At 43.6% G+C, this 23989-nt stretch overlaps 1 protein-coding gene across 2 annotated transcripts; it reads right to left on the bottom strand.

The window, feature by feature from the left end:
• Nucleotides 1-17891: 17891 nt before the first annotated feature.
• LOC148020257 (growth-regulating factor 6-like) lies at nucleotides 17892-23289 on the bottom strand. 2 transcript variants are annotated; one of them, XM_087700596.1, is made up of 5 exons: nucleotides 22389-23289; nucleotides 21407-21637; nucleotides 20183-20741; nucleotides 19350-19500; nucleotides 17892-18883 (listed from the first exon to the last, which is right to left on the bottom strand). In XM_087700596.1, the coding sequence occupies exons 1-5, from the start codon at nucleotides 22711-22713 to the stop codon at nucleotides 18158-18160; spliced, it is 1992 nt and encodes a 663-aa protein (XP_087556722.1). In that variant the 5' UTR covers nucleotides 22714-23289; the 3' UTR covers nucleotides 17892-18157. The 2 variants fall into 2 exon arrangements, with proteins under 2 accessions (XP_087556722.1, XP_087556721.1); XM_087700595.1 differs by having other exon boundaries at nucleotides 17892-18886; nucleotides 22389-23278.
• Nucleotides 23290-23989: the final 700 nt, after the last annotated feature.

The following is a 23989-nucleotide window of genomic DNA, read 5'->3' on the forward strand; positions in this document are numbered from 1 at the left end:
CACTTTCTAGTAAATACTGACTTTTCATTTCCTGTTGACCCAATGGGAACATGGATATATTCAATTGTGTCAACTTCAACAGAAGGACCTTCAAGATTTTCAAACTCCAAAAAGTCCTCCACAATATATTTTTCACAAGATTTCAGAACTTTGTCAAGTTCCCAATCAGGATTAAACACATTTTTCACAACTCCATAGAATGAGAGATCCATTCCATTCTGAAGCATAAAATCAAGTAGCCTCTCTGATGGAGTGATATCAGTGAGCTCTGATACTCCTTGACCTCTCACTACCGACGTTCGCTTCCCTGGAGATGTACTTGGCCTTCTCACACTGGTGGCAGAGGATGGAGAGGAAAAAGAATCACATGTTGATGCCCTTGAGCCTTTTGAAAGCCTCCTTCTTTTACCAGTTCCTGGAGAAACCTTGGATCCTAGGAATTCTGTGGGTTCAGACATGTTTGCAACTTCTGCCGATACGGCGCGATAAGAGAGAAACGAATCAGATGGATAGGCCCCCTCGCGCCGTATCGGTGATTCCAGTAAGAAGCGCGAACGCCACAACGGTGGTCACACAAGCTTGGGCAGAATGAGCTTGAGAGGAGACCCGAAAGAAGACTCTGCAGAACCTCCAAAACGACGCGAAGAGAGAAAAGCGAAGAAGGCAAACAGTCGCCCTCGCGCCGTATTAGCAATACAAACAGAGCTCCCGAAAAACCGAAAAAAAATGTACGGATGAGGAACACACCCTTATGTAGGCGCGGAATTATGCCACCTGGCAGTATCCGTTGGTTTCCGACACGTGGCAGTAGCCGTTGGCCAACACGTGGCCGATAACCACGTGGCAAAGAAGTGGACCGGTCGTTATTTGACACGTAGCACATGGACCATAAATGCAGATACGTGGCACAATCAGCGTCGGACACGTGTCCGACACGTATCATGATTGACGTGGGTATATAAGTGGTGATCTTTCCTACGTGTACACTTTTCATTTCTCGAGCTCTTCCCGCCTTGCTTGCCGATACGGTGCGATACAAGACTTGCGTCTTCTCCGTTTCTTAACTCTCACGTTGTATCGGTGGTCTGTCGGCTCCGTTCCTTATTCGCTTTTAAAAAAGAGGTGTGCCGATACGGAGCGAGGGCGTCCGAATGCCATTCTCGTTTATTGCATATCGCGCCGTATCAGCACATTCGTCTCACCAATACGGACGACGCCAATACGAAGCGAGGGCGTCCATCCGCTGGGTTCGTTTGCTCCATATCGCGCCGTATCAGCATTTCCGTCTCACCCTTGCTGCATTGCCAATACGGAGCGAGGGCGTCCATACGCAGTCTTGGTTTCCTCCATATCGCGCCGTATCGGTATTCTGGTGTCCAATACGGAGCGAGGGCGCTGTTCCGTTGTGCTCGTTTTCTTCATATCGCGCCGTATCGGAATTGCTGATTTCGTCCCTTTTCGCGCCAATTAGCCTGTGTGATTTACTATTTCTGGAATTGTCCTTCTGGTTGTTATTTTTGCATTTCTGGATGGCAAGGACAAAGCAAACTGCAAGAAGAGTGTATCTGGATGGGAAGGACAGTGGGGGTAAAAGAAAGTTAAAATTTGATGAATCTGAGGAGGAGCCCTCTTCCAAGTTTACTGAAGCTGGTCCATCACAGGCCCCAGAGCATTTTACAACAGAAATCCCCCCTACACCTGGTGTTGGCCTTACATCTTCTATAAATGTTTCTTCTCCTGAAGTTGAGGAAGCAAAGGGTGATTCTTGCCCTGTGAAAGACTCATTCCCTACAATGGCACCTGAGGCTACATCTGTTGAAGCCACTGAACCTCCCAAGCCACAAAAGAGAAAGAGGAAGTCTAGGTTCTTCTATATGCAGAGATGCTTCAGTGAGATAAGGAAAGCCCAGAGGGCTACACAGCATGTCATTCCAAAAGCTGCTTTTATAAGGGTCGTTAAAGAGATCTCTGATAGATTGTCTCAAGTGGCAACTGTCTCTGGTCTAAATAAGAAGTGGCAACTCTCAACCATTCTTGCCCTGCAAGAGGCCGCAGAAGATTTTGTTATTGATTTCATGAACGACGCTTACATTGCTGCCGCCCATGCTCATAGGATCACCCTTATGAATAAAGATTTCAGCATCATCAGCAGAGTCAGGTATAGGTTTGACAAAGTACTGAGGCCCTTGCCTTCCAATGATCAAAAAGCCTTTGAAATCCTTAACATTCCCCCAAAATTGTCCAGGAAAGAGAAAAAGCTAAATGTTGAGGATGTTACTCACCTTTACCCTACAAGGGGTGCCACCCAGCAGGAGGCTTTCTTGAGTGAAAAAAATCAGGAGGTGCTTGAAACTGAAGACGATGTTTACAAGAGGAAAGCCGCATTACTTGCTCCCGTCAACAGCGAGAGGATGGGCAAAGTGTATGGGCAGATTCTTGTGAATGTCTCTGCGGAACCTGAGGAGGAATATCTTAGTATATCTCCCGAGGACAAGCCCATGTTGGAAAAAAGGGATGTCCAACTATCTGACTCCGTGGTTTTTTGCTGCATAAGGTAAGGTTTTTTTTTTTTTTTGCGTAAGTTAAGTCTTTTAGGTTCAAGTATATTTTGGATGAAATTTGTACTGAATAGCTTTTGCTATTGTCTACAGGGCATTGGTCTCCTCGCTCACTCTCGATATCCGAAGAACCATATACATTGTTGATCCACTTCTCTCTGTGGAACTTTTTGCAAAATCTGGTTCTAATATTTCACCATTTTTTCGTAGCTTCGATAGTGTGACAAATTACCACATTTTTTTCCCTTATGTAGAAAGGTATTTTTCTTTTTCTGTAGAGGAAAATTTATATTCATTTGCTTTCACCCTTCTACTCACCTCTTTTATGAATTTGCAAAGGGCATTGGAGTCTCATCTACATTAATTGTCTTTCAAGGGAAATTATCTTTATGAATTCTCTCAGCGGTGTTCATGGTCAAGCACGAATGTATGTTGAAAGAAAATTACTTACTTTGATTTTATTTATAAAGAATATTTTGAACTTACAAAGCTTCCTTTTGCAGTGCTGGTAGACTCGTTTCTACATTTTTGGATACAACATACGAGGATCTTGCTGATCCTCAAAGGCCCTATACTTTTCTTCTACAAGAAGTTCCATTGCAAAGCGATGCGCATTCTTGTGGATGGAGAGTTATCTCAAACATTTGCAGAACAGTGGATTCAAAGTTGTTACAAATAGAAGGAGTGAATGTAAGTTAATTTCATTTGATGTTTGTGCAACCCTTATCATCATTTCTTTTCACTAACTTTTAATATTTATTCTTACAGTGTAAGGACTATCCCGAATCATATGTTTGGTGGATAAGGGAGAGATGCATCGAGCTGATTCTGGACAAGGCAATCACACCGTATGATCCTGACTCCCCTCTTCCTCCCAAAACTTCAATGGCCAAGGGCACAAGCAAGGGAAAGGTCAAGGGAAAGGGTAAGGACAATGGCAATGGTAAAGGCAAGGGCAAAGGCAATGGGACCACTGCTGCAGAGTCTAAGAAAAAAGGAATGCCAATGCTCTCTCCTCTTAAATTTGATCCATCCCCTCTTAAGCCCCAAGAAAAGAGACTACCTGTAAAGGTGAAATTTTTTCAACAATCAAAGAAAGGCCCTGTGAGAAAAAATATCTTTGAAGAAATCGATAAAGAATGAAAATAGCAAACATAAGCATACACGAGCCTTATTATTTTGGCTTTGTACATTTTTATGCAATTTTTGTACCTCATTGTGTAATGAAAATTTTCACTTGTAAATCGAATGTAATGTACATTTTATTTATACACATTCGAAAGGCATCTTGCTTCCTTATGAGTTCCCATTAAAAAATATCTTAAGGACAGTCTATTAAGATAAATTCCTGCCAAGTTTTCATTCTCAAGGCTCAAAACTCACAATTGTTGGAGACAAACAACTCGTACAAAAGAAAGAGCGCTCGGCTCTTTTACCAATTGTTACACCATTCACTTTGAACTTATATCTAGGGGATGTATTGTCTAGTAATTCCAAGGTATCCCTCACATCTTTCAGACTCCAATTGGAAGTAACATTCACCTTCTTTACTTCTTCATGCGGCAAAACGTGCACCGCAAGTTTATATGGTGTGTAATCTGTATCGGAATCCAAGGGAACCCAAATACCCAATCTTAGTTTGTATCTCCTGTAATCAAAGCCCAAAGCAAGAGTTTGGCGAGGGATACTGTAAGCCAAAGCCAAGGATTGAGGGCATGCACTGCACCTCAAGATATCACCCTTATGATCGCACTCTCTAGATTTCCAATGCGTCCCTATAGCGTTGTCCAAATCCTCTTCCGAAAAGTTTCTACTTAGCCAGGATACCTTCGTTCTTTGTAAATTTGCTGTTTTGAAGCAAGCCACGAAGATGTGGAGGGGTATAAACCATGATAAACGTATTCTTCTTGAGATCCTTCCAGCTGTCATGGACTTTTTAATATCCTGAGATATTTTGAATTTGAAACTCTGCACCGTTACCTTGTCAGGAATCTCCCAGTTTAGAGATGAAAGACTTGGCAATGGCAAATCTTCGATATTCCCATACCTATCCGCTTTAGAGGGAACCACATACTGTGCATAATATATAAAAACCTTGCATTCACTATAAAAAGACACAGTTTGATCGGCATAAATAATGTCTGCCAATACCTTATGAATGGCATGGAAAGTCCCACTTAGGCTTTCCACAGGTTGCCATTCAATACTTGTTGACGGAAAGATATCTACAATGACGAACCGTTTGTTAGAACTTACATAAATGGAAAAGAATTATATACGTTATTCAACTTATAACTTACAATGTGTTTGTTGGGGAACACGTTCGTTTGGAGGCAAGTGCATATCCTTGGCCATGTAAACATGTTGCACCTTGACAAACCAACCTTCGGGCATAATTTTGAAGGCAATGATACGCCCCTTCCAGTGATGTTTTATATCTTCTCGTTTTCTTCTTTTCACCTTATGAGAGCCCTTGCAAGATGGCAGCATGGTAACCCAATCGTTTACAGCAAAAGTTTTGGGCTCAAAATTTCCATCTGCTCCCTGGCTATAGACTGTGCAAGAGTGTATTAAACAAGAAGGGCGCCTGGAGGAAGCCATGAAAAGAATGAAAGCGCAGAGAAAGAAGCTCAAAGAGGAGTGAATGAACTAAAAAGTAGCGCCAAGAACACAAATGAGTATGTATTGGGCGCCAAAAAGATCTCCCGACTTTCAAAAAACTCATTCTTAATTTCATCACATCTCTGTCACGTATTTTGTCAGATTTGTAAGTAAATAACGTCTTTGGGACTCCAAAACATGTCAGACTTTAGGGGTTTTGGCTAAAAAAGAAGAGAGAATCACGAAATGGACTCCACTATCTCTAAAAAAGAGGAGACAAGAATACCATATTCTTGCACAAGTGGCGAACTCTCTTTGGCCCTTTCCTTAATCCCGTGATTAATAAAAGTGTATTTTTTGAAGCGTTTTTGGCCCTAATGTTTGACCCAAATCTTGGATGCATTTGAATCTATCAATAATATACTTGAACCAAAGGGTTGAAATCCATCTATGTACTTGAAATAAATGCCATTAGAGCTTGCATTTGACATTCATAAATGAATTGAGAATCTGAAATATCCTTTATGATATGATGTACGTATCTAGAGGCATTTGATGTAATCAAGTTAGTCTTATTCCTTCTGTTCATGTATGCTAAGTACATAGTGAAAAGGCTTGAACTCTTCTTCCATACCAAAGTCATTTCTAAATCCCGGATCTTATTAAACCCCAATCCATTTTCCCTTCCCGAATCTTGAATCCTAAACTCTTCTTCTACACTAACAGCCCCGGTGATAGACCTTCAACTCTTAACGCGACGACAGCGTGTCATGAGGTGGGATCTTTTGTTGTGAAGCAAATCCCTCACTTTTGTGCGTCCCCAATCATCCGAGAATCGCTGACCCTCAGGATTTGGGTACCTCCTATGGACTGCCCTCAACACCTCTTACCACAAGCCGCTTTTCTGATTTTTGAAGTAGATAAAACAATCTTTATACGTCGCATGCACGGCGCTCCTCATGTACGCCATTACATCCCTTCCTTCATCATCATGGAAGATGCCACCAGTATCTGTAACTCTATAGTACTGGCGTACTGGCTCCTCTACGTGATCTACTGGTGAGGGTGATTGCTCGCCACCTCCTAGGCAACCCCCACACAAGCCTCGTCCTCCCCCTCGACTCTCCCTCCTCCCTCTCTGTCGACTATCCTCTGCCTCACTAGATGCACGTGCTTCTGCAGATGCACGTGCGTCGGCTGACGCTTGTGCTTCAGCCGATGCACGTACAGGTGCTGCATGTGGAGTACCTACAATTGGAGTTTGGGAAGTAGTGCCAGGCAAAGACGTCAGAGGTGTTCCAGACATGATGCTGAACACCTCGTCTGCTGTGGGAGAGTGGCCAAGGTGTCTAGTCATCTCTCCCATGAAGTCTTCCCTATTAGGAAAACCTCCAAAAACTACATTGACCCCCCTTCCGAACGAGGCCAATGTATCATTCATGCGATCCAAATCCGGGTCATTGCTAGATGAACCAGGATACGACATCCGCAAAAAAAAACACAGAAAAAAGATAAATTTGTTTGCATACAAAAAATCATATATTACCTTCATCCATACCTAAATATTTTCAAAGAGCTTTCTTTAGACATTGAGCATAAAACTTAAGTGCTAATGCTTCTCATAAACAAGAAAACTGATAAACACAAACATGGGATTGGTCACATTCATCATTGCAAAAATATATTGTTTTTTATCAGAGCTGAGAGAGCTGGCACGTGTATGACCGCGTCTAAATTGCAGGTTAGACGCGCTCTCAGACGCGTTCCTAAAGTCAACCCTCTATCCAACGCGTCTATATTCGCATCTGAGATGCAGTATAGACGCGCTGTCAGACGCATATTTCAGGTCAATCCTCTGGCACGCGCGTGTATCATCGCGTGTAGACTGTAGAGCACACGCACCAGCACACGCGCTCTGAGACGCGTCCTCAGACACTATGAGAGAAAATATTTCTTCGCGTCTATACCTGCATCTACACTGAAATGTAGACGCGCTGGCAGATGTGCTTAGTTGGCTTATTCTAGTCCGACGACCGCCATTGATGATTTACAAAATGCAATACATAATGGAATCAAAAATCCTAATACACAGACAGAGCAGAGACAGAAAGAGAGAGAGAGAGAGAGAGAGAGAGAGACTCACCTTGGGTGTTTGGTGTGGCGGGTGGTGGCGCTTCTTCCTTCTCCTTCTTCCTCTCCTTGGCAAGTTACCCTCCCTTGATGCTTGCTTCCTTGCTTGCTGCTTCTTCTTGTTCTCCTCTCTCTTATTCTCTCTTTCTTCCTCTCCTTGGCTTTCCTTTTTCCCTTCTTGTGTGTTTGAAATGAAAGAAGAGGTGAGTCATGAGGAGGTGAGGCATGAAGAGACTGCATGTCGGCTAAACTCAAGCTTCAGAACCGCAAAAAACGCAGGAAAGGAAAGGCGCAGTTTGAAAAGAAATGATTTAAGTATGGTTTGAATTTTGACGTATGCGTCTATTTTAGCGTGTATATGCGCGTCTATTGTTCATATAAACGCGAGTATAGACGCGAACATAGACGCACAAATAGACGCTAATATAGACGCATATGTAAACACGGATATAGACGCTCATTTAGGCTTTATCATATTTTTTTGTTTTTAAGATAAGTTTTGATAGTGAATTCTTATCATAAGTTTTAATGTATTTATGATGAGTTTTGTGTATTTAAAATTGAGATCTTAGAATAAGTAATACGCTAGCTTGAAGTTTTTATGTAAGCATATGAATGACAAATATTTTGATGTTGTCATGAATTAGGTTTAATCATGTCGTCGTCGTCACCTAGTGCGGTGCATGCTGATGAGTCAACGAGCACATCCTCAAGTGAGGATGAAATATTACGTCTTCATAATCGAGATGCATGGCTATGACGAAAAATTAAATGCATGTGTGATCGTTGTCGAGGGTGTATTTTTCGAGCACATCGAATTATAATGTCACACCTCAGCTTGTATGGAGAATGAGACCGAGAAAAATCACCGATATTCATTGTTTTTTTTTACCACTAAGATTGCTAGTCTATGTTACTCAATATATATCAACGTACATGAAACTCCCTTTTGTGGTTGAGCACGATACGGTGCCACATCCTCAGATGCTCCCTCTCGGGCATCGAAAGGCTCACTACAACAGAAACGAGGCATAGACGCGCATGTTAGACGCGCAAAGTCGGGCGCGTCTATCACAGCGTCTATAGGCGCATCTAAACGTGTGTGTAAATAGACACGACTTTCGCATCTATATATCCGCGCAAATAGACGCGCTTATACACGCAAATATTTCTTTTTAAACTACGCCTTTCCTTTCCTACGTTTTTTGCGGTTCTGAAGCTTGAGTTTAGCCAACATGCAGTCTCTTCATGCCTCACCTAGTCTTTTCATGCCTCACCTCCTCATGACTCACCTCTTCTTTCATTTCAAACACACAAGAAGGGAAAAAGGAAAGCCAAGGAGAGGAAGAAAGAGAGAATAAGAGAGAGGAGAACAAGAAGAAGCAGCAAGCAAGGAAGCAAGCATCAAGAGAGGGTAACTTGCCAAGGAGAGGAAGAAGGAGAAGGAAGAAGCGCCACCACCCGCCACACCAAACACCCAAGGTGAGTCTCTCTCTCTCTCTCTCTCTCTCTCTCTTTCTTTCTATCTTCCTCTCTCTACTCTGTCTGTGTATTTAGGATTTGTGATTCCATTATGTATTGCATTTTGTAAATCAATAATGGTGGTCGTCTGTTAAAATCAGCCGACCAAGCGCGTCTGATAGCGCGTCTATATCTCAGTGTAGACGCAGATATAGACGCGGAAAATGTTTCTCTGGGGTGCGTCTTTGAGCGCGTGTGCGGGTGCGTGTACACGCGAGGATACACGCGCTGACAGACGCTCACAGAGATGCAGGTATAGACGCGCACAGAGACGCAAGTATAGACGATGTATGTAATATGTTTTATCTACACAGGATAATATGATTTTTCTTGTGTAGATGTGGAATCCTGGATCCTCCAGCACCCCATTCAACAAGGAGCAATTCATGGGGGAGATGACCAATTATCTTGGTCGCCCTCCCACTGCAGATGAGGTTTTCAGTGTGATGTCTGGGACACCTATCACATCTTTGCCTACACAGGGATCAGCTGATGTACATGGATCGGTCGAAGCACGTACATCTGCAGAGGCACGTGTATCGCGTGAGGTAGAGAGTAGTGCACGTCGAGGGAGGAGGGAGAGTGGTGCGGGAGGACGAGGAGGTCGAGGGGTTTGTGGGGGTTGCCTAGGTGGTGGCTCTCGATCACCCTCACTGAAAAATGAGAGAGGTGAGCCTCCACAAATGTACTACTCTATCACTGATGTTAGTGGTATCTTGCATGACTTCGAGGGGAGGGAAGTGATAGCCTATTTGAGGAGTGTCGTGCATGCCACATACAAAGATTGCATGATTCCCTTCAAGCACCAAAAAAATGGTTTGTGGCAAGAGGTGCTGCGGGGAATACATAAAAGGTACCCTAATCCCGAGAATTCACGATTCTCAGATGATTAGGGACGGTCAAAGGTGAGAGATGCGCTTCATAACAAGAGGTCTCACCTTATGACGCGTGCCAAGGAGTCATTGCGGAGACAAGAGCAGGGGCGCCCTGGATATGGCCAACCACCCAATTGCCACCGCAAGGAGTGGAAAGAGGCCAAGAAGAGAGCAATGGAGAAAATGACAAGTCGCCAGCATGCAGAGGCACGAGGTATCCAGATGGCAACCATGGGATCGTCGCATTATGGATCGGGTGGCAGGGAGTCATGGGAGGCTGAGTTTGTAAGTATTATTTGATTTCTTTTTTTAAATTAAATTTTGTAATTTGTTTCACTTCATTATGTAGTGTGTTTTAATACGTTGTATGTTCAAATTGTTTTGTAGTTCCATATCGTTGGTAGGATGCCTACTCCTAGAGAGGTAGGCTACCATCGAGGTCATAACCGGGCGTTCACTTGGCAGCATTTCTACGAGGAGGGACTCATCACGGAGGAGTAATATAATCGCGCCATGAGGATTCCACCACCAGAAGAGGTATGTTTTATTTTTTACATGAAAAGTATAGATCAATATGATTTATTATTTGTAATGGTATTTATATACTTTAATCCTTTGTGTAGGTGAACCCTGATGCAGTTGAGGATAGCGAAGGGGGGACTAGCAGTAGCGGTGGCGGCAACGGCAGCGGCACAAGCAGCGGTGATGGTAGCGATGATGATGCCTCTTCTGAGGAGATATAGAGGAGCCCTATGCATGCATGCCTCCCCTTGGCTTGTAATTTTCATTTTTGATATGTATTACTTTCAGTTAGTGCTTGCGATCATGACGTCACAAGCACTAGAACTCATAATGTAAAAATGTTTCATCTATATATATAAAATTTCGTGTACTACATACATTGTTTTGTTTTCAGTATCCAATCTTTGAAATAATCTTTCTCTGTTTTCCCTAAGTATACAATTTGATGTTGATAGGGGAAAAAAAAACACGAGAGCATGTGGCCTGCAAGGCCACATGCTCTCTGGTTTTTTTTTCATACCTCTGTTTTGCGCGTCTATCAGTGCATCTAAATTTCAGGATAAATGCGCGTCTATTCTCATTAAAAACTTTCAGAGTAAATGCGGTTTTAGACGCGTAGATACACGCATATATAGATGCACAATATGAATATATCCACTTTTTTATAAATATGATTATATATTTACGTAGCGCATTTATACGCGCGTCTATAGGTGCGTCTAAGTGTGCGTCTACTTCTGACTATAAGCGCGCTTTTAGACGCGATTTTGTAGACACGAAAATAGACGCGTTAATAAACGTGCCCGACTTTTTTTTTCACAATTCAAATATTGCGTCTACAAGTGCGTCTATGGAGCCTTTTTGTTGTAGTGGCTGCAAAACGTCGACGCGAGGAGGCAGAGTCTTCAAGAAGAGTAGAGACTCACGACCATGATAGTAGCCCTCATGAAATGCCCCATCAAGTCGTAGAGGATGAGATTTTGGATAACATTGTATACCATCTATTTTCGCAACCGGTTCAGGGAGAAGGTCACTCTACGAAGCCAGATGATCCACTATACGTAGCATCATCTACTCCGTTGTATGAAGGTTGTACATACTCCGTTCTTCGTGCGTCCCTCGAGATACTTACCTTGCAAACAATTTATGGATGGAGTAATGTCAGTTTGGATGCGTTATTGAAGTAGGTATCAATTCAGTTTGGCTTATGAATCATAATATTAATTGTTCTATTATGAAATCATATAGAAATATATGTTGGTGGTTTTTTAACTCACTTTTAAACATATATGTAGGTTATTATCACAAATGCTTCCAAAAGGAAATAAATTGCCAACTAAGAGAGAGCAAGCAAGACATTACTTTACATCGTTGGGAGGCCTCGATTATGTCAAGATCCATGCATGTGTCAATGATTGTGTCTTGTTTCGTGGGATTCATGAGTTCACACGAGAGTGTCCTGTTTGTGGCGAATCAAGATATGAAGTGGAGCTGAAGTCAATGGATGTGCCTCGTAAGGTTTTGCGATATTTTCCGATTGTTCCACGTATAAAACTTATGTTCAAGTGTAAGTCTATTGGAAAGCTCATATCATGGCATGTTAGTCATCGTTCAAGTGATGGAAAATGGAGGATCCCTGCAGACACACCGGCATGGCAACATATAGATAATTTGTGGCCCGTTTTCAAAGAAGAGCCAAGAAATTTGAGATTTGGTTTAGGTATGGATGGAATCAATCCATTTGGCATCAAAAGCACATCATACAGTGTATGGCCAGTGGTCTTGGTGAACTATAATATTCCTCCATCCATGGCAATTAAAAAGGGACATGTAACGTTGTCCCTTCTGATTCCTGGAAAGCACAAGGTAAAAAGAATGGACATTTACTTAGAGCCTTTGATTGAAGAGTTAGAAATGTTATGGAAAGGTATTGAGGTGCAAGATACAAGTGCATCTGCATCCTCTAGAGATTTCACATTGAAGGCCATGTTGTTGTGGACCATGTATAACTTTCCAAGATACGGAGAGTGTTCAGGTACATGTATATAACTCTATATTTGAAATTCAAGACTTGAATCAATTGCATTTTATTAATTCACTTGTTTGTTCAGGTTTAACCACATCAGGATATCATGCATGTCCTATTTGCGGTCCCTCTCTAGTTTCCTCTAGGCTGGCACGTTTAAAGAAGGTTATCTACGACAATCATCATCGATTTCTTCCTATTGACCATCCCAAATATGTTCTCCCTACTAATGGAATGACTCCACAATCTCTAACCATTCGAGATTGGAAGGAGAGATGGATTAATGCCGATAGCCACCCTCCACTCAAGAAGTACATTTCTCTCGATTGACTTTAAAGTATTTAGCATGATGAATTGTTTACATAATATATTGTTTGTTTGTTAGGTTCTCTATATTTTTTCATCTTCCATATTGGACTGAACTCAAGATCAATCACCTGTTGGACCCCATGCACATATTCAAAAATGTTGTATCTACATTATGGGATCACTTGATAGGGGCTCGTGATTCAGTCAATGTAAGGGAGGATTTACGTAACATTGGTCGCATGAGACGAGCCTGGCCATGCATTGGACCCAGAGGAAAGATTGAGCTACCCCATGCACCTTGGATGTTGTCAAAGAACGAGGAAAAAATAGTGAAGGAACAAATATGTAGCTTTCGAACACCCACAGGATGTATGAGATGTCTCAAGGGAGCCTTCATAAAGAAAAAGAAAAGAGGTGTGGAGCAACTATCTGGTTTAAAGTCCCACGATTGGCACAAAATGATTCAAGTAAGGGTATCTCGAACCATGAATATAGTAATTAGTGGAGTAACTATGTGTAAACTTTGGGGTATGATGACTTTTTCCTCAACTAATCATTTGATCTATGAATATTGTTTACATTCAGTTCGTACTTCCTACTAGCATATCCCATTGTGTATCCAAAGATGTACATGATATCATTTACAAGATGGGAGAGCTTGTGAGGTGTGTATACATTGTATTTTTTCATTATATATCTTTGAATTTCTACACAAAAATAAACAATTCTCAAATACATCCTGACAAATACGTGAGCTCGAAGGAAATTGATCCAAACACATTGCAAGACGCTCGAGTATTATCTGTTGAGGTGGTTTGTTTGGTGGAGGAAATTTTTCCTCGATCCATTTTGACTACTCAATTACATTTACTCGTACATTTGATTGATGAGATCGCACTTTGTGGGGCAGTTCATGCAAGGTGGATGTTTTTTCTTGAGCGCTTCATGAAAACCTTGAAAGATTTTGTGAGGCAAAAAGCACGGCCTGAGGGAAGCATGGCTGAGGGATGGTTAGTGTAATCATCCCTTGTTTATATCTCTGAATATCTTGCTGAAGTGGATCCCTCTCAACCACGACTATGGAAAGATGATGAAGACTTGAGGATGACCTCTATAATACCTCAAGGAAAAGGAATGAGTAAAGTGCTAACAAAAGAAGAACTTCGTAAGTTAAATAGTTTTTGTGTGCTCAATAGTGATGTAATGAGCAAATGGGTGACACTATATAATGAAGAAAGGGCAATAAGAAAAAGCGAAAGACAAGCATTTAGCACCAGATATGGACGTAATGTCTCATTTTCAGATCATCTAAATGCGCTCCCACGTCATATTGATATAGATTGGTTACATGAGGAAATAGAGAGAATGGAAAAAGAGGAGGAAATTAATATATCTCAAGAAGAGCGGGAATACGCACGAGGTTGCTTATCAAAGATGAGACATACTATTAATTAATTTATTTCTATAAGTTATATTTTATATAAATAATTGACATGTTTGATCTTTTATCTTTTACTACTAGTGTACATTATTCAATGCACTTTGGTGTGAGGGTAAACATCTTCGAACTCAACGTATAGATGAAAAGAGAAATACCCAAGATTGTGGTGTCCTTACTCACTTCGAGGATGCCAATGGTACCATGGAAGGTTATTGTGGCTTGATCCAAGATATTCTGAAGGTTGACTTCAGACGATTCTTTATATATGTACTGGATGTGAAGTGATTTAAAGAAGTGATAACAAATGGTGAGCATTGCACAATCAGACGTCATCCAAGTAGTTTTGTAATCATTGACTCTACAAAATTTCACCAAAACAAGAATGACACATTAGTACTACCTCAACAATGCGAGCATGTATATATGCAAAAGCTAATTTTTTAATATGTATACATGTGATACATATACACAATATAATAAGTATTTAAGTTTCTTGCTTTTGTTTTTCAAATACAGGTTGTGTATCATCCAATGGTAAACAATAACCAATGGTGGTATGTCATCCCTATATCTAATCGTTCAAAACCAATATATGGTAATATTACCGACATGGAGATAGCAGATGACAATCCAACAATTAATGATGATGTGCATGATGACACCATAATGGATGATATGCGTGATATAGTACAAGATGAACCTCGTGAGGATGTTCAAGGAAATGTAGAAGAAGACAATAATGTGATTGTCGATGATATTGATGAAGTTATTGAGCAATATAGCAACACATCTGATAGTGGGATAGACTTATTTGTTTCGTTACCTCTTGGTAGCATAGCTCTTCAAACAGCCCGTCCCTCAATTCAAAAGGCATACGCCTTACCTTCTGACACACAGGACGACTGCCTTCTTTTACAGGAATAGTATGAACAGCCAGGCTGGGAGGAATGCCTCTCAGATCATCATAACTCCAAGCAAAGATATCACGGAATTCTTGAATCAAGGACACATAGTCCTCCCTTTCTGCTGAACTGAGCATAGAACCCAATTTAATTGGCCGCGAATCAGTCGATGTGCCAAGGTCTAACTCAATCACATCCGCATCTCTTATCCTATCTTGTGGCTCTATCAGCTCATTTAGAGTTATCTGATAGATATCCTCTGTAGTGGACCCCTCTTTAGATTCATCACTAGATGATGTCTCACTACCAGATGGATCATCTGCTGTCTCTAATTTAGTAGACGATAAAGGAGCTCTCTCACTTTGAGGAGACTCAGTATAAGCATCGACTATTACTCGATTAGCACCTCTACCTAGAACCACTCGACCGGCGGGTATATCGACTTGACTGTCTGTTCGTAAGATCCAAGGCCTACCTAGCAAAACTCGATAGCTAGGACGTCCTGCAAATCTTATCACCCTAAAGTCCAAGAAACATTCTACACTCGCAACTGTAACATGGACCTTAATAACGCAACCTTCTGGTTGTCTGAGACTATCATCAGCCATTCTTAGAAGGATACCTAGAAGTAGATAGTTTAGCAAGGGCTGATCTCATTGAAGATGAGATGAATCATTCACTGTAACATACTTAATTTGCTTAATGATTCAATGTGTATTCTTAATTCTATGGTTTTTATCATGCGCACACATGCATACTCAAGAATCAATAGTCAAGTTTAAAGCTAAATTAAATTTTCCATAATAAAAAGAAAGTATTTTTTATCATCTTCAAGTACAGAAATTACGAGATACATATTGCAATGCTTGCTACTAATTGTATAATAAGGTTTCTGTCGCTTGCCGCTAATTACTTATATCAGGCTTGTCAACTGGAGGAACTGCCATTCATTAGAGAGCAATGAAAAAATAATTATTAACTCTGGTTTTTTTATTCAATGATTCAATGTGTATTCTTAATTCTATGGTTTTTATCATGCGCACACGTGCATGCTCAAGAATCAATTTCAGGTGGTTAATTAATTATTAACTTTGGTTTTTTAATTATATTAATTCCAATTTTATGTGGTTAAATAATTGCGCGTCTGGTGGCGCGTCTATATTGGCGTCTATTTGCGCGGATATATAGACGCAAAATTCGTGTCTATTTACACGCTCTTTTACATGCACATATAGACGCGCCCGACTTTGCGCGTCTAACATACGCGTCTATGCCTCGTTTCTGTTGTAGTGTCTCTCTCTCTCTCTCTCTCTCTCTCTCTCATCAGTGTAATGAAATGTGTTGCATCAATCAGCTTTAGGTATTAAAATAATCATTACCAAAAAATTTATTGAGTAAAGGATATTTCCATTTCATTTTGATTTCTTGACATTGCCTAAATGGCAAGAGGAAAATCAAAACCTCCATGTACTCTAATCCTTATTGACAATGTTAAAGGTATTGAGTATAGTAGTGCATTAACAGATGAAGGGTACCTCTCTTATTTAGCTCCCTTAACATAATAGGGAGATCAAAGAAAAATCGTGTGCTTGAGAGTGATGATATTAAAAGAGAAAGAAAATGCATTTTTGGGTATAGGACTGATTTCCTTCCCTCGAAACACAAAAATGCATATCACAAACCAAAAGAATTAACGAATGTATTACATGATACTCATGCCAACCAGTAGTATTTTGTTTAGAGAGATAACACATTTAACAAGACAATAAAGATAAATATATTGGTTGGCTACAATGACCAAAACTATATCATTGAGTATTTGGATAAGGCAAAACACTGATCTTTTACTACTTTCATTTCATTGTGAAAAATTCACAATAACTACCTAAAATGAAAGTTAATGATAAGATCAAAAGCTAGAGTTTGAGCCAAGATCATAAATAGGTAGTCCACCACATATCATCTATCGATCAAAACATACATACTCACTCACACACACACACACTCTCTCTCTCTCTCCCCAAAAAAAACCCATTACTTCTCTCTTACTTGTAGATATATATTGGAAGATGAACACATGCAATATACTCTTCCACTACATTCTTTAATGTTAGAACATTATTTTCTTACATGCTCGTTATCAATTATCATTTTCCTATGCCCATGCATATGCATCATTACATTATTTTCCTTAGGATCCATTTTCTCTATGGTCAATGTTGTAACCCTCACACCAAATCACTCCTCCAAATTGCCTGACGCCGTGGTTGATAATTATCGTTGAAATACGTTTCTTTTGTTGTAGCTGTGACCTAGAATTCTTTTTCAGGCGACTGAGGTGTTTTGTGTAAACTATGTGAGATGGCAAGGAAAGTCTGAGTGAGGTCCCCAAAAAGATGTGTCTGATAGATCATGTTCACGTAAAATGAAGCTTGTAGGTTACAAAGGCGAGCTGAATTGATACGGACTAATTTCGACGTGAAACCAGCGGCCGATTGACGCTGCCAAGCGCATGATTTTACATTATCACTAGAAGAGCTTGGAACTGTAAGGGAGGTACGATAATTTTCATCAGCCTTAACAAAGGGAGAAAAGGTTGGCTTTACAAGTTGCGAACTCTTAAAGAAAGCCTTCCAGGAATTGCAGGGGTAGAAGACTGTCGTGCAGAATGTCATCTAGCAAAAGGCAACCTGTTCCTTGGCTTCGAAGGTAATATTAGTACAGGAAAAGTCGGGAAAGCACACCTCTCTCTCTCTCTCTCTCTCTCTCTCTCTCTCTCTCTCGGCGTTTAACATTATTTTCGCGATAGCAACATATAGTTTGCTAGGCGCAGGTCTCATTCAGTGGAGTCTGCTGTCTCCGCACGGCAAGCCATCCCAATCGTGTCACTGGCTCCCCCATCTGCTACTCAACGTATAGCAATTCGCATGCATGAATTTAACAGAATTACGTAAGTCGCCCAAGGATGTGGACAAGCTGCAGATAATTTTGACAAAAAAATAAAAGACACGGCTATGAAACTATTAATATGGACAAACTCATGCAACATGAGTGGCATGTAGTGTCTCATAACAAACATGTAAACTTCAAAGAAGGTGTACTGAAGTGACCCTAAACAGCTGCAGTGTTTGATGCTAAAACCGCGACGACATCAATATAACTGTCTTCCCATGAGTGGCGTTAATGATGTTAAACCCGCGACAAGATCAATGTTAATGTGTTCCCAGGATCAGTTAAGTGTTGATGGTTGACTGTGTCAGGAAGGCATGTGATCAGAGGGCCGCTAGAGGCAAGGTGTTGGAGGCATGATCACCTGCAGCGCGGGGGCTGGTGGCGGTGCTACTGTGCTGGGAGAAAGAGGAGGCGTTGAGGAGGCCGGAAGGGGGCGAGGAGGAGGCGTCGGCGCGGCTTGGGGGGCTGGCAGCGCTGTCCCAGGCGTCCGTCATGAGGTTGAGCCCGGAGCTGAGCTTGCACGACGCCGAGCCGCCACGCGGCGTGTTGCTACTCGACTGCAGGACCTCTGCCAGCGGCCCGCCAACCGGCGACTCCCAGGCGATGGGGATCCAACTGCTGCTCTGGTGGGCCTGCTGCTGGTGATGATGACTAGTAGTAGGGTTAGGGCCCACGCCCAGGCCCATCTGCGTGGGGTCTACGCGCAGGCTCGGGTCGTCCTGGTCGCAGCGGGACGCCATGGAGAGCTTGAGGGGGGAAAGGGCGAGCTTGCCACGCGGCGAGCCCGGGTTGGCGGAGGCGAAGTCTGGCGCGGCGGGCGGGATGGAGATGGAGAGCTGGGTTGTGGAGGAGCTGCGGTTGGAGGCGCCCCCGCCGTCGTCGTGGTCGACGTCGGACCACGGCAGGCTCGTGGGGTCCCTTCCAGACCTCGGCCAGTCGTCGAAGAAATGGCGCAGCGGCTGGCACGATTCTGACTCCCTTCCCGCACCGCCCCCCACCTCGAACGCCACCCCTCCTCCCAAGAACGAGTGCTGTTGTTGCTGCTGCTGCTGTTCACCACCATCAATCAACCAGTAAATACAATGCCATCAATCAATTATCATTATCACCGTACCCATCTACTCATCCTTGCGCAGTTCCTAAGACTATCATTCAACATTTATGCCTGTCGTCGTGTCCGAGTCCGAGTCCATTTTCAAAACACCCCACCGTTTGCCCAAAGTCAAATACATTTGCCTTGATTTCTCCACCCCAACCATTACGTCAGTTCATTAACTCTGCCTCATTATTTCATTTATGATCTAACATCCTCCCTCCTCATGCTTGGCACGTGCTAACCTACAATTATGCCACACCTTCGGTCGGATCATGGATATGCGAGGGCAACATGGATGCACACACAAAGCTGACATCGTACACGCGTGGCATGCACATGCAAGGCCGACATATATTTTGTGTCGTAATCAAAGACGAACACCCATTGTCACATATATGACATTTGATTAACATTACCTTTGATTGCATCACTCGCAAGGGGTTGTTCACCGCGGAGCTTATAACGGAAAGTCCGCTTAGGGCTGGCGATTCTTGGCTCAGGCCACGGATGTTGCCGGACGTGTCTGAGAACAACGTTTGTTCTTGGCTCATATCACCGTGAAAGTAGCTGCAACACGGACAAAGACCAACAACGTTAAAACGAGCTGTGCCGACTCGTACGCGAGACAACATCCTGCAATAAAAAAGGATTTGAAAGGGCTGCTCATGATTCGGAGCTTCATGATTAAGTCGCAGTAATCTGCATAGGCTGATGAGTTGAATATACTTCACTGTCCTTCTGTAAAATAAACTAACCAGTTCATGTTTCGTACCCAAGTGAATTCATGAGGGGGTTTTGAACCCATGCATTACCAACATGCTGAGCAACTCCTTTATACGACGGATATTACTGCACTGCAGATGAAAGGTCATTTTACCCCCTTTTAACTTCATGGACTGTTGTTGTCAACCGACATGTTCACCCCACATGGGAGAAGAGGACAAGTTAAGGTAAACTTGCAACAGTGACGGAAGCAATTTTTGAAGCAATTCGGGCGTTTGCCTCTCCAGTGCTGCATGAAAGGTAGGTGTTCACAGGGGCAAACAAGGTATGTGGGATATGATCTGTGCCAGGGAGGCAACGCATGAAAAGTGGGAGGGATAGGGATTGTCAATATGTCAGCGCGAATGGGAGCTTGGATGGTTGAATGTGGGAGCGTGCAATGTACTGCAGGGGTAGAATTGTGTGTGAATGTGTCTGTTAAAGAGAGAGAGAGAGAGAGAGAGAGAGAGAGAGAGAGAGAGAGTACCGGAGATCTTTAGCTGAGAGGCTCCCAAGTTGGTTGAATTGGCTCCCAATCGATAAGCCGCCAGTGGGGGAAGAGGTGCCCGATAGGTTACGAATGCCTAGCCCAGAAGACGGCGGTCTCTGCTGCTGCTGCTGCTGCTGCTGCTGAAGGGTAAGAGCGGCCCGTAGGCCGTTATTTGAGGACACATTCGGATTGACCGCGGCAGCCCTCGCCGCGGCCAAACTGACGGCGGAAGACGACGGCGAGGCGGCCGCCGAGGATGCCGACGTCAGGGTGGAGGTGGCTGCGGGCGTGGCGGAATTGCCATTGATGTTGGTGGTGATATTGTTCGCGGTGGCGGTATTGGCATTGGCGGTATTGTTGGCCCCGCTGTTACTGTTGTTCACATTCTCGGGGGGCTTCCTGGCACGGTGCCTGCCTCGGTGCATGTGGCGCTCGCAGTATTTCTGGTCCGGTACAACGTCTCGTGAGCAGCGCCACTTCTTCCCGTCCGTCCGTCGGCATCGTCCGGGCTCGGGATCAGTGGAGTTGGCGTATCCCAAGTGATAATTCCCCCACCCTAATACCGCCCGCACACGCGCACCAAACCAACCGAAAGCCAGAACGACACCCGAGCCGGGTTAAAACAATAAAGTAGGAATACTAACAGAAAACGAAAACCAGCCCCCAGAACCCACCGCCCATGTTCATCATCCTCACATGCATGCACACTTCACAACCTAAGCAGCCACCGCAGTAGCAGGCTTGCCTCAGCAGCTTCACGCACACACAAGAAAGCTCTCCAACCGAGGCAAGGGCGCACACACACACACACACAACACCTGCCCGCCCTCCTTTCAAACTCAAAAGTAGAGCAAGAATGAAGACAGAAGACAAGAGGCGTGGTGCAGTGCTGATCTGCTTTGCAGTACTTTTGTCCACTGACCACACTGTGCAGTGTGCAGGAGCAAAAATACAAAAGTATCATTCACTTTTACCTTCTATCCACTAATTATCACCTAAGGCCATTCTTCCTGTTCAGCACGCGCGACCAAATTCTATATTACATTACATTCCAATTAATTGATTGCTAACGTTCCAAAAAGTATTATCACACCATGCAGAAAGACACAGACGACAACATATTGACACCCCAAGGCAACAAAGAAAAAAAGGGGAAGAAAAGACCGTAACACGCAGATAATTGGCCTGCAGGGAAATTAAAAGTTTACGAAATGTGCTTACAGCTCGCGAAATGATGTGCTCCGGGTGACAATCCAGCTGCCAACGCTGCGACACTGGTGCGAATCGGATGGACCAGCTCCGGGGGTACGTTCACACCACACATGAGGTACTTGAAGATGAGAGCATGGTGTTGCAGTTCTCGTAGCTGGCTAGCTGTGAACACCATAGCCTCACTCTCGGGCAGAACATAGTGGCCGGTCATGTCTCGCCCCATGGACAGAGGCAGAGTTGCTGCCCCCCCAAAAGAGAAAAACAAACAGAGACAGTAAACATAAGCAAGTTAGCCGTGCACAAGTAGAGGTCAAATTTAAGCCTGATTGAAGTAAAAATGTATAAAAAACCTTCCACTCGTCTGAGCTCAACTCTCATCTCTCAGAGAAGCAGCTGGTGTGAGAACACACGTGCCTTTGAACAGCGTTCCACGTTGGATAGGCTTATGTGGAATAAAAGAAATGAATAAACAAGCACGCTCTCCTGCCCTAGGCTTAGCTAGCTAGCTACTGCTACGGCAAGAGGCGGAGAGACCGACGCACAGAGAGAGAGAGAGAGAGAGAGAGAGAGAGGGAGGGATAGACTTCTCAGACTAGAAGAGTGTAGCCCTCATAAAGCTCTAAAACACCGCATGTGAAAAAGTCACATTACGTGCACCGAGATCTGAGCTCCTCCTCGAAACAGACCTACATCACCTTATTATTGCACAGAGGATCCGGGCCACACCAGCTAGGGCTTACCCTACGCCACAACATATACTAGTACCTTGACAAGAAAGACCGAGCTACCAAGGAGAAAATGCCTTCTTGTATTTTCCGGCTAGGCCTCGTAGCTAGCATTCGTGGCTACTTTGCAAGACTTCCGGCTTCCGAGTATAATAGTACCCTCCTCTCTTTTCTCAGTATCACAATATAGGACATAATTGACGAAATACGTGCAAGCAAGTCCTTGTACTCATGGCTACCTGCGGACCAGCTGTTTATCATGGTACCTGCTGAAGTGCGGAAGGGAAAGGAAGCCTGGTTATGGTAGGAAATTGCTCGCGATGTGCCCGTCGGATACGAGACCATGGAGTCGCTCCTCATCAACCTGCTCTCTGACATGAAATTTGAACTATCACCGCCCCCCAGTAAGGCGCCGTCGGATGCCGTCGAGTTGGTCGGAGAGCAGCCTAGGCGTCCATCCGACACCATGGAATTGCTCCTCACAAGAGAACCTAGAGCGCCATTGCTGGTGATCTGCATCTTGAGAGGGAAAGAGTCAGTCCGGGCAAGTTTCATGGGACCTAGACGGTCGTCTCTTGGATCAAAGTCCATGTCTCGAAAGGACTAGCAGCTGCAGACAGCAGAGGCAGAAGAGAGAGAGAGAGAGAGAGAGGGGTTAGAAAGAGAGAGAGAGAGAGAGAGAGAGGTGGGCAGGGAAACTCTTCTGTCACTGTATGGAACAGAGAGAGGCTCTGGCTAAAAGGCCAACAGCCATGCTCAGAACGCAACAGGATATGCTGCAGCGCTAACAGGAAGAAGCTGCAGTAGCAGCGGCCATGGCGGTATAAGACTAGAGAGAGTGAGAATTTCCATATAAATATATGGATATTTATATGTATATCTTTGCAGGAGGGGTGCTGCTGAATCCACCAGGCAGGGAAAGGGGCAGAGAGAGAGAGAGAGAGAAAGAGAGAGAAAAGGAAGGGAAAAGGAAGGGGGGACAGAGAAGGATGCGAGGGGGTTTTAGGGGAGCTGAGGCAGCAGCTGCTGGTGCAGGGGAGGCATGGAAAGCTACGCACTCAAACTCTATTTGATCTCCGTCTCAATATCCACTGTTGTTGCTGCTGCTGCTGTGTGTTATGCATGGTAGAATTGGAAAGAAACCCCAGTAGGTAGCAGTGCCCCACCCCCTCTATAATAAGTCGTAGAGTGTAGTGTGATCCACCACTGGTAGAGGACAAGACACTCAGAGAGAGAGAGAGAGAGAGAAGAAGGGGCCGTGTGTGTGGCCGGCTCCAGGCCCCTTTCAGGCCCGGATGTGTCACCCATCCAAAATTCCGAAAGGTGCCTGCAACTCCTTCTGCACAATTGGCTTTACCGTAGAGATGAAAACCAACATTAAAGTGAAGAAGTGAAGTGTTTTACCTGCTCTCTCTCTCTCTCTCTCTACTCAGTCTTACTCAAGAGCCTCTCAAGATGCAGAGAGAAAAAATGCGTTAATAATTTCGGCTTGTCCCCGACGGGACGGGACGCCACGTGAGGGCGCCCACCCGTCGTACGCTTTGCAATCTAGCCACTCGGAGCCTCGACGCCATCCTCCCCTTGCCTTTCCAACAGGGCGCGTTCCCATGCTCCCTCACATCTCCCTAGTAGCATGTGTCTTCTGTCACCACTCGTCATAACCTAGGCCTAGAAGCTTGCAACATCCTTCGAAGGGACTTTAACCTCCCACACAAATAAGTACCCTTCCGATGAATAGTAGTAAATCTACAAAATAGTTATATGCCCTTCTAATCACTTTAAATGAAAAAGAACAAGGGCAATTGCTCTAAGCCCTTCCAAACGAATGGATACCTTAGGTTGGTTCCACACCAAATGGAGGACACCT

This window comes from Lygodium microphyllum, chromosome 19 (assembly GCF_053477565.2).
Source record: "Lygodium microphyllum isolate KBCC chromosome 19, Lygodium_microphyllum_v1.1.10, whole genome shotgun sequence".
Classification (NCBI taxonomy): domain Eukaryota; kingdom Viridiplantae; phylum Streptophyta; class Polypodiopsida; order Schizaeales; family Lygodiaceae; genus Lygodium; species Lygodium microphyllum.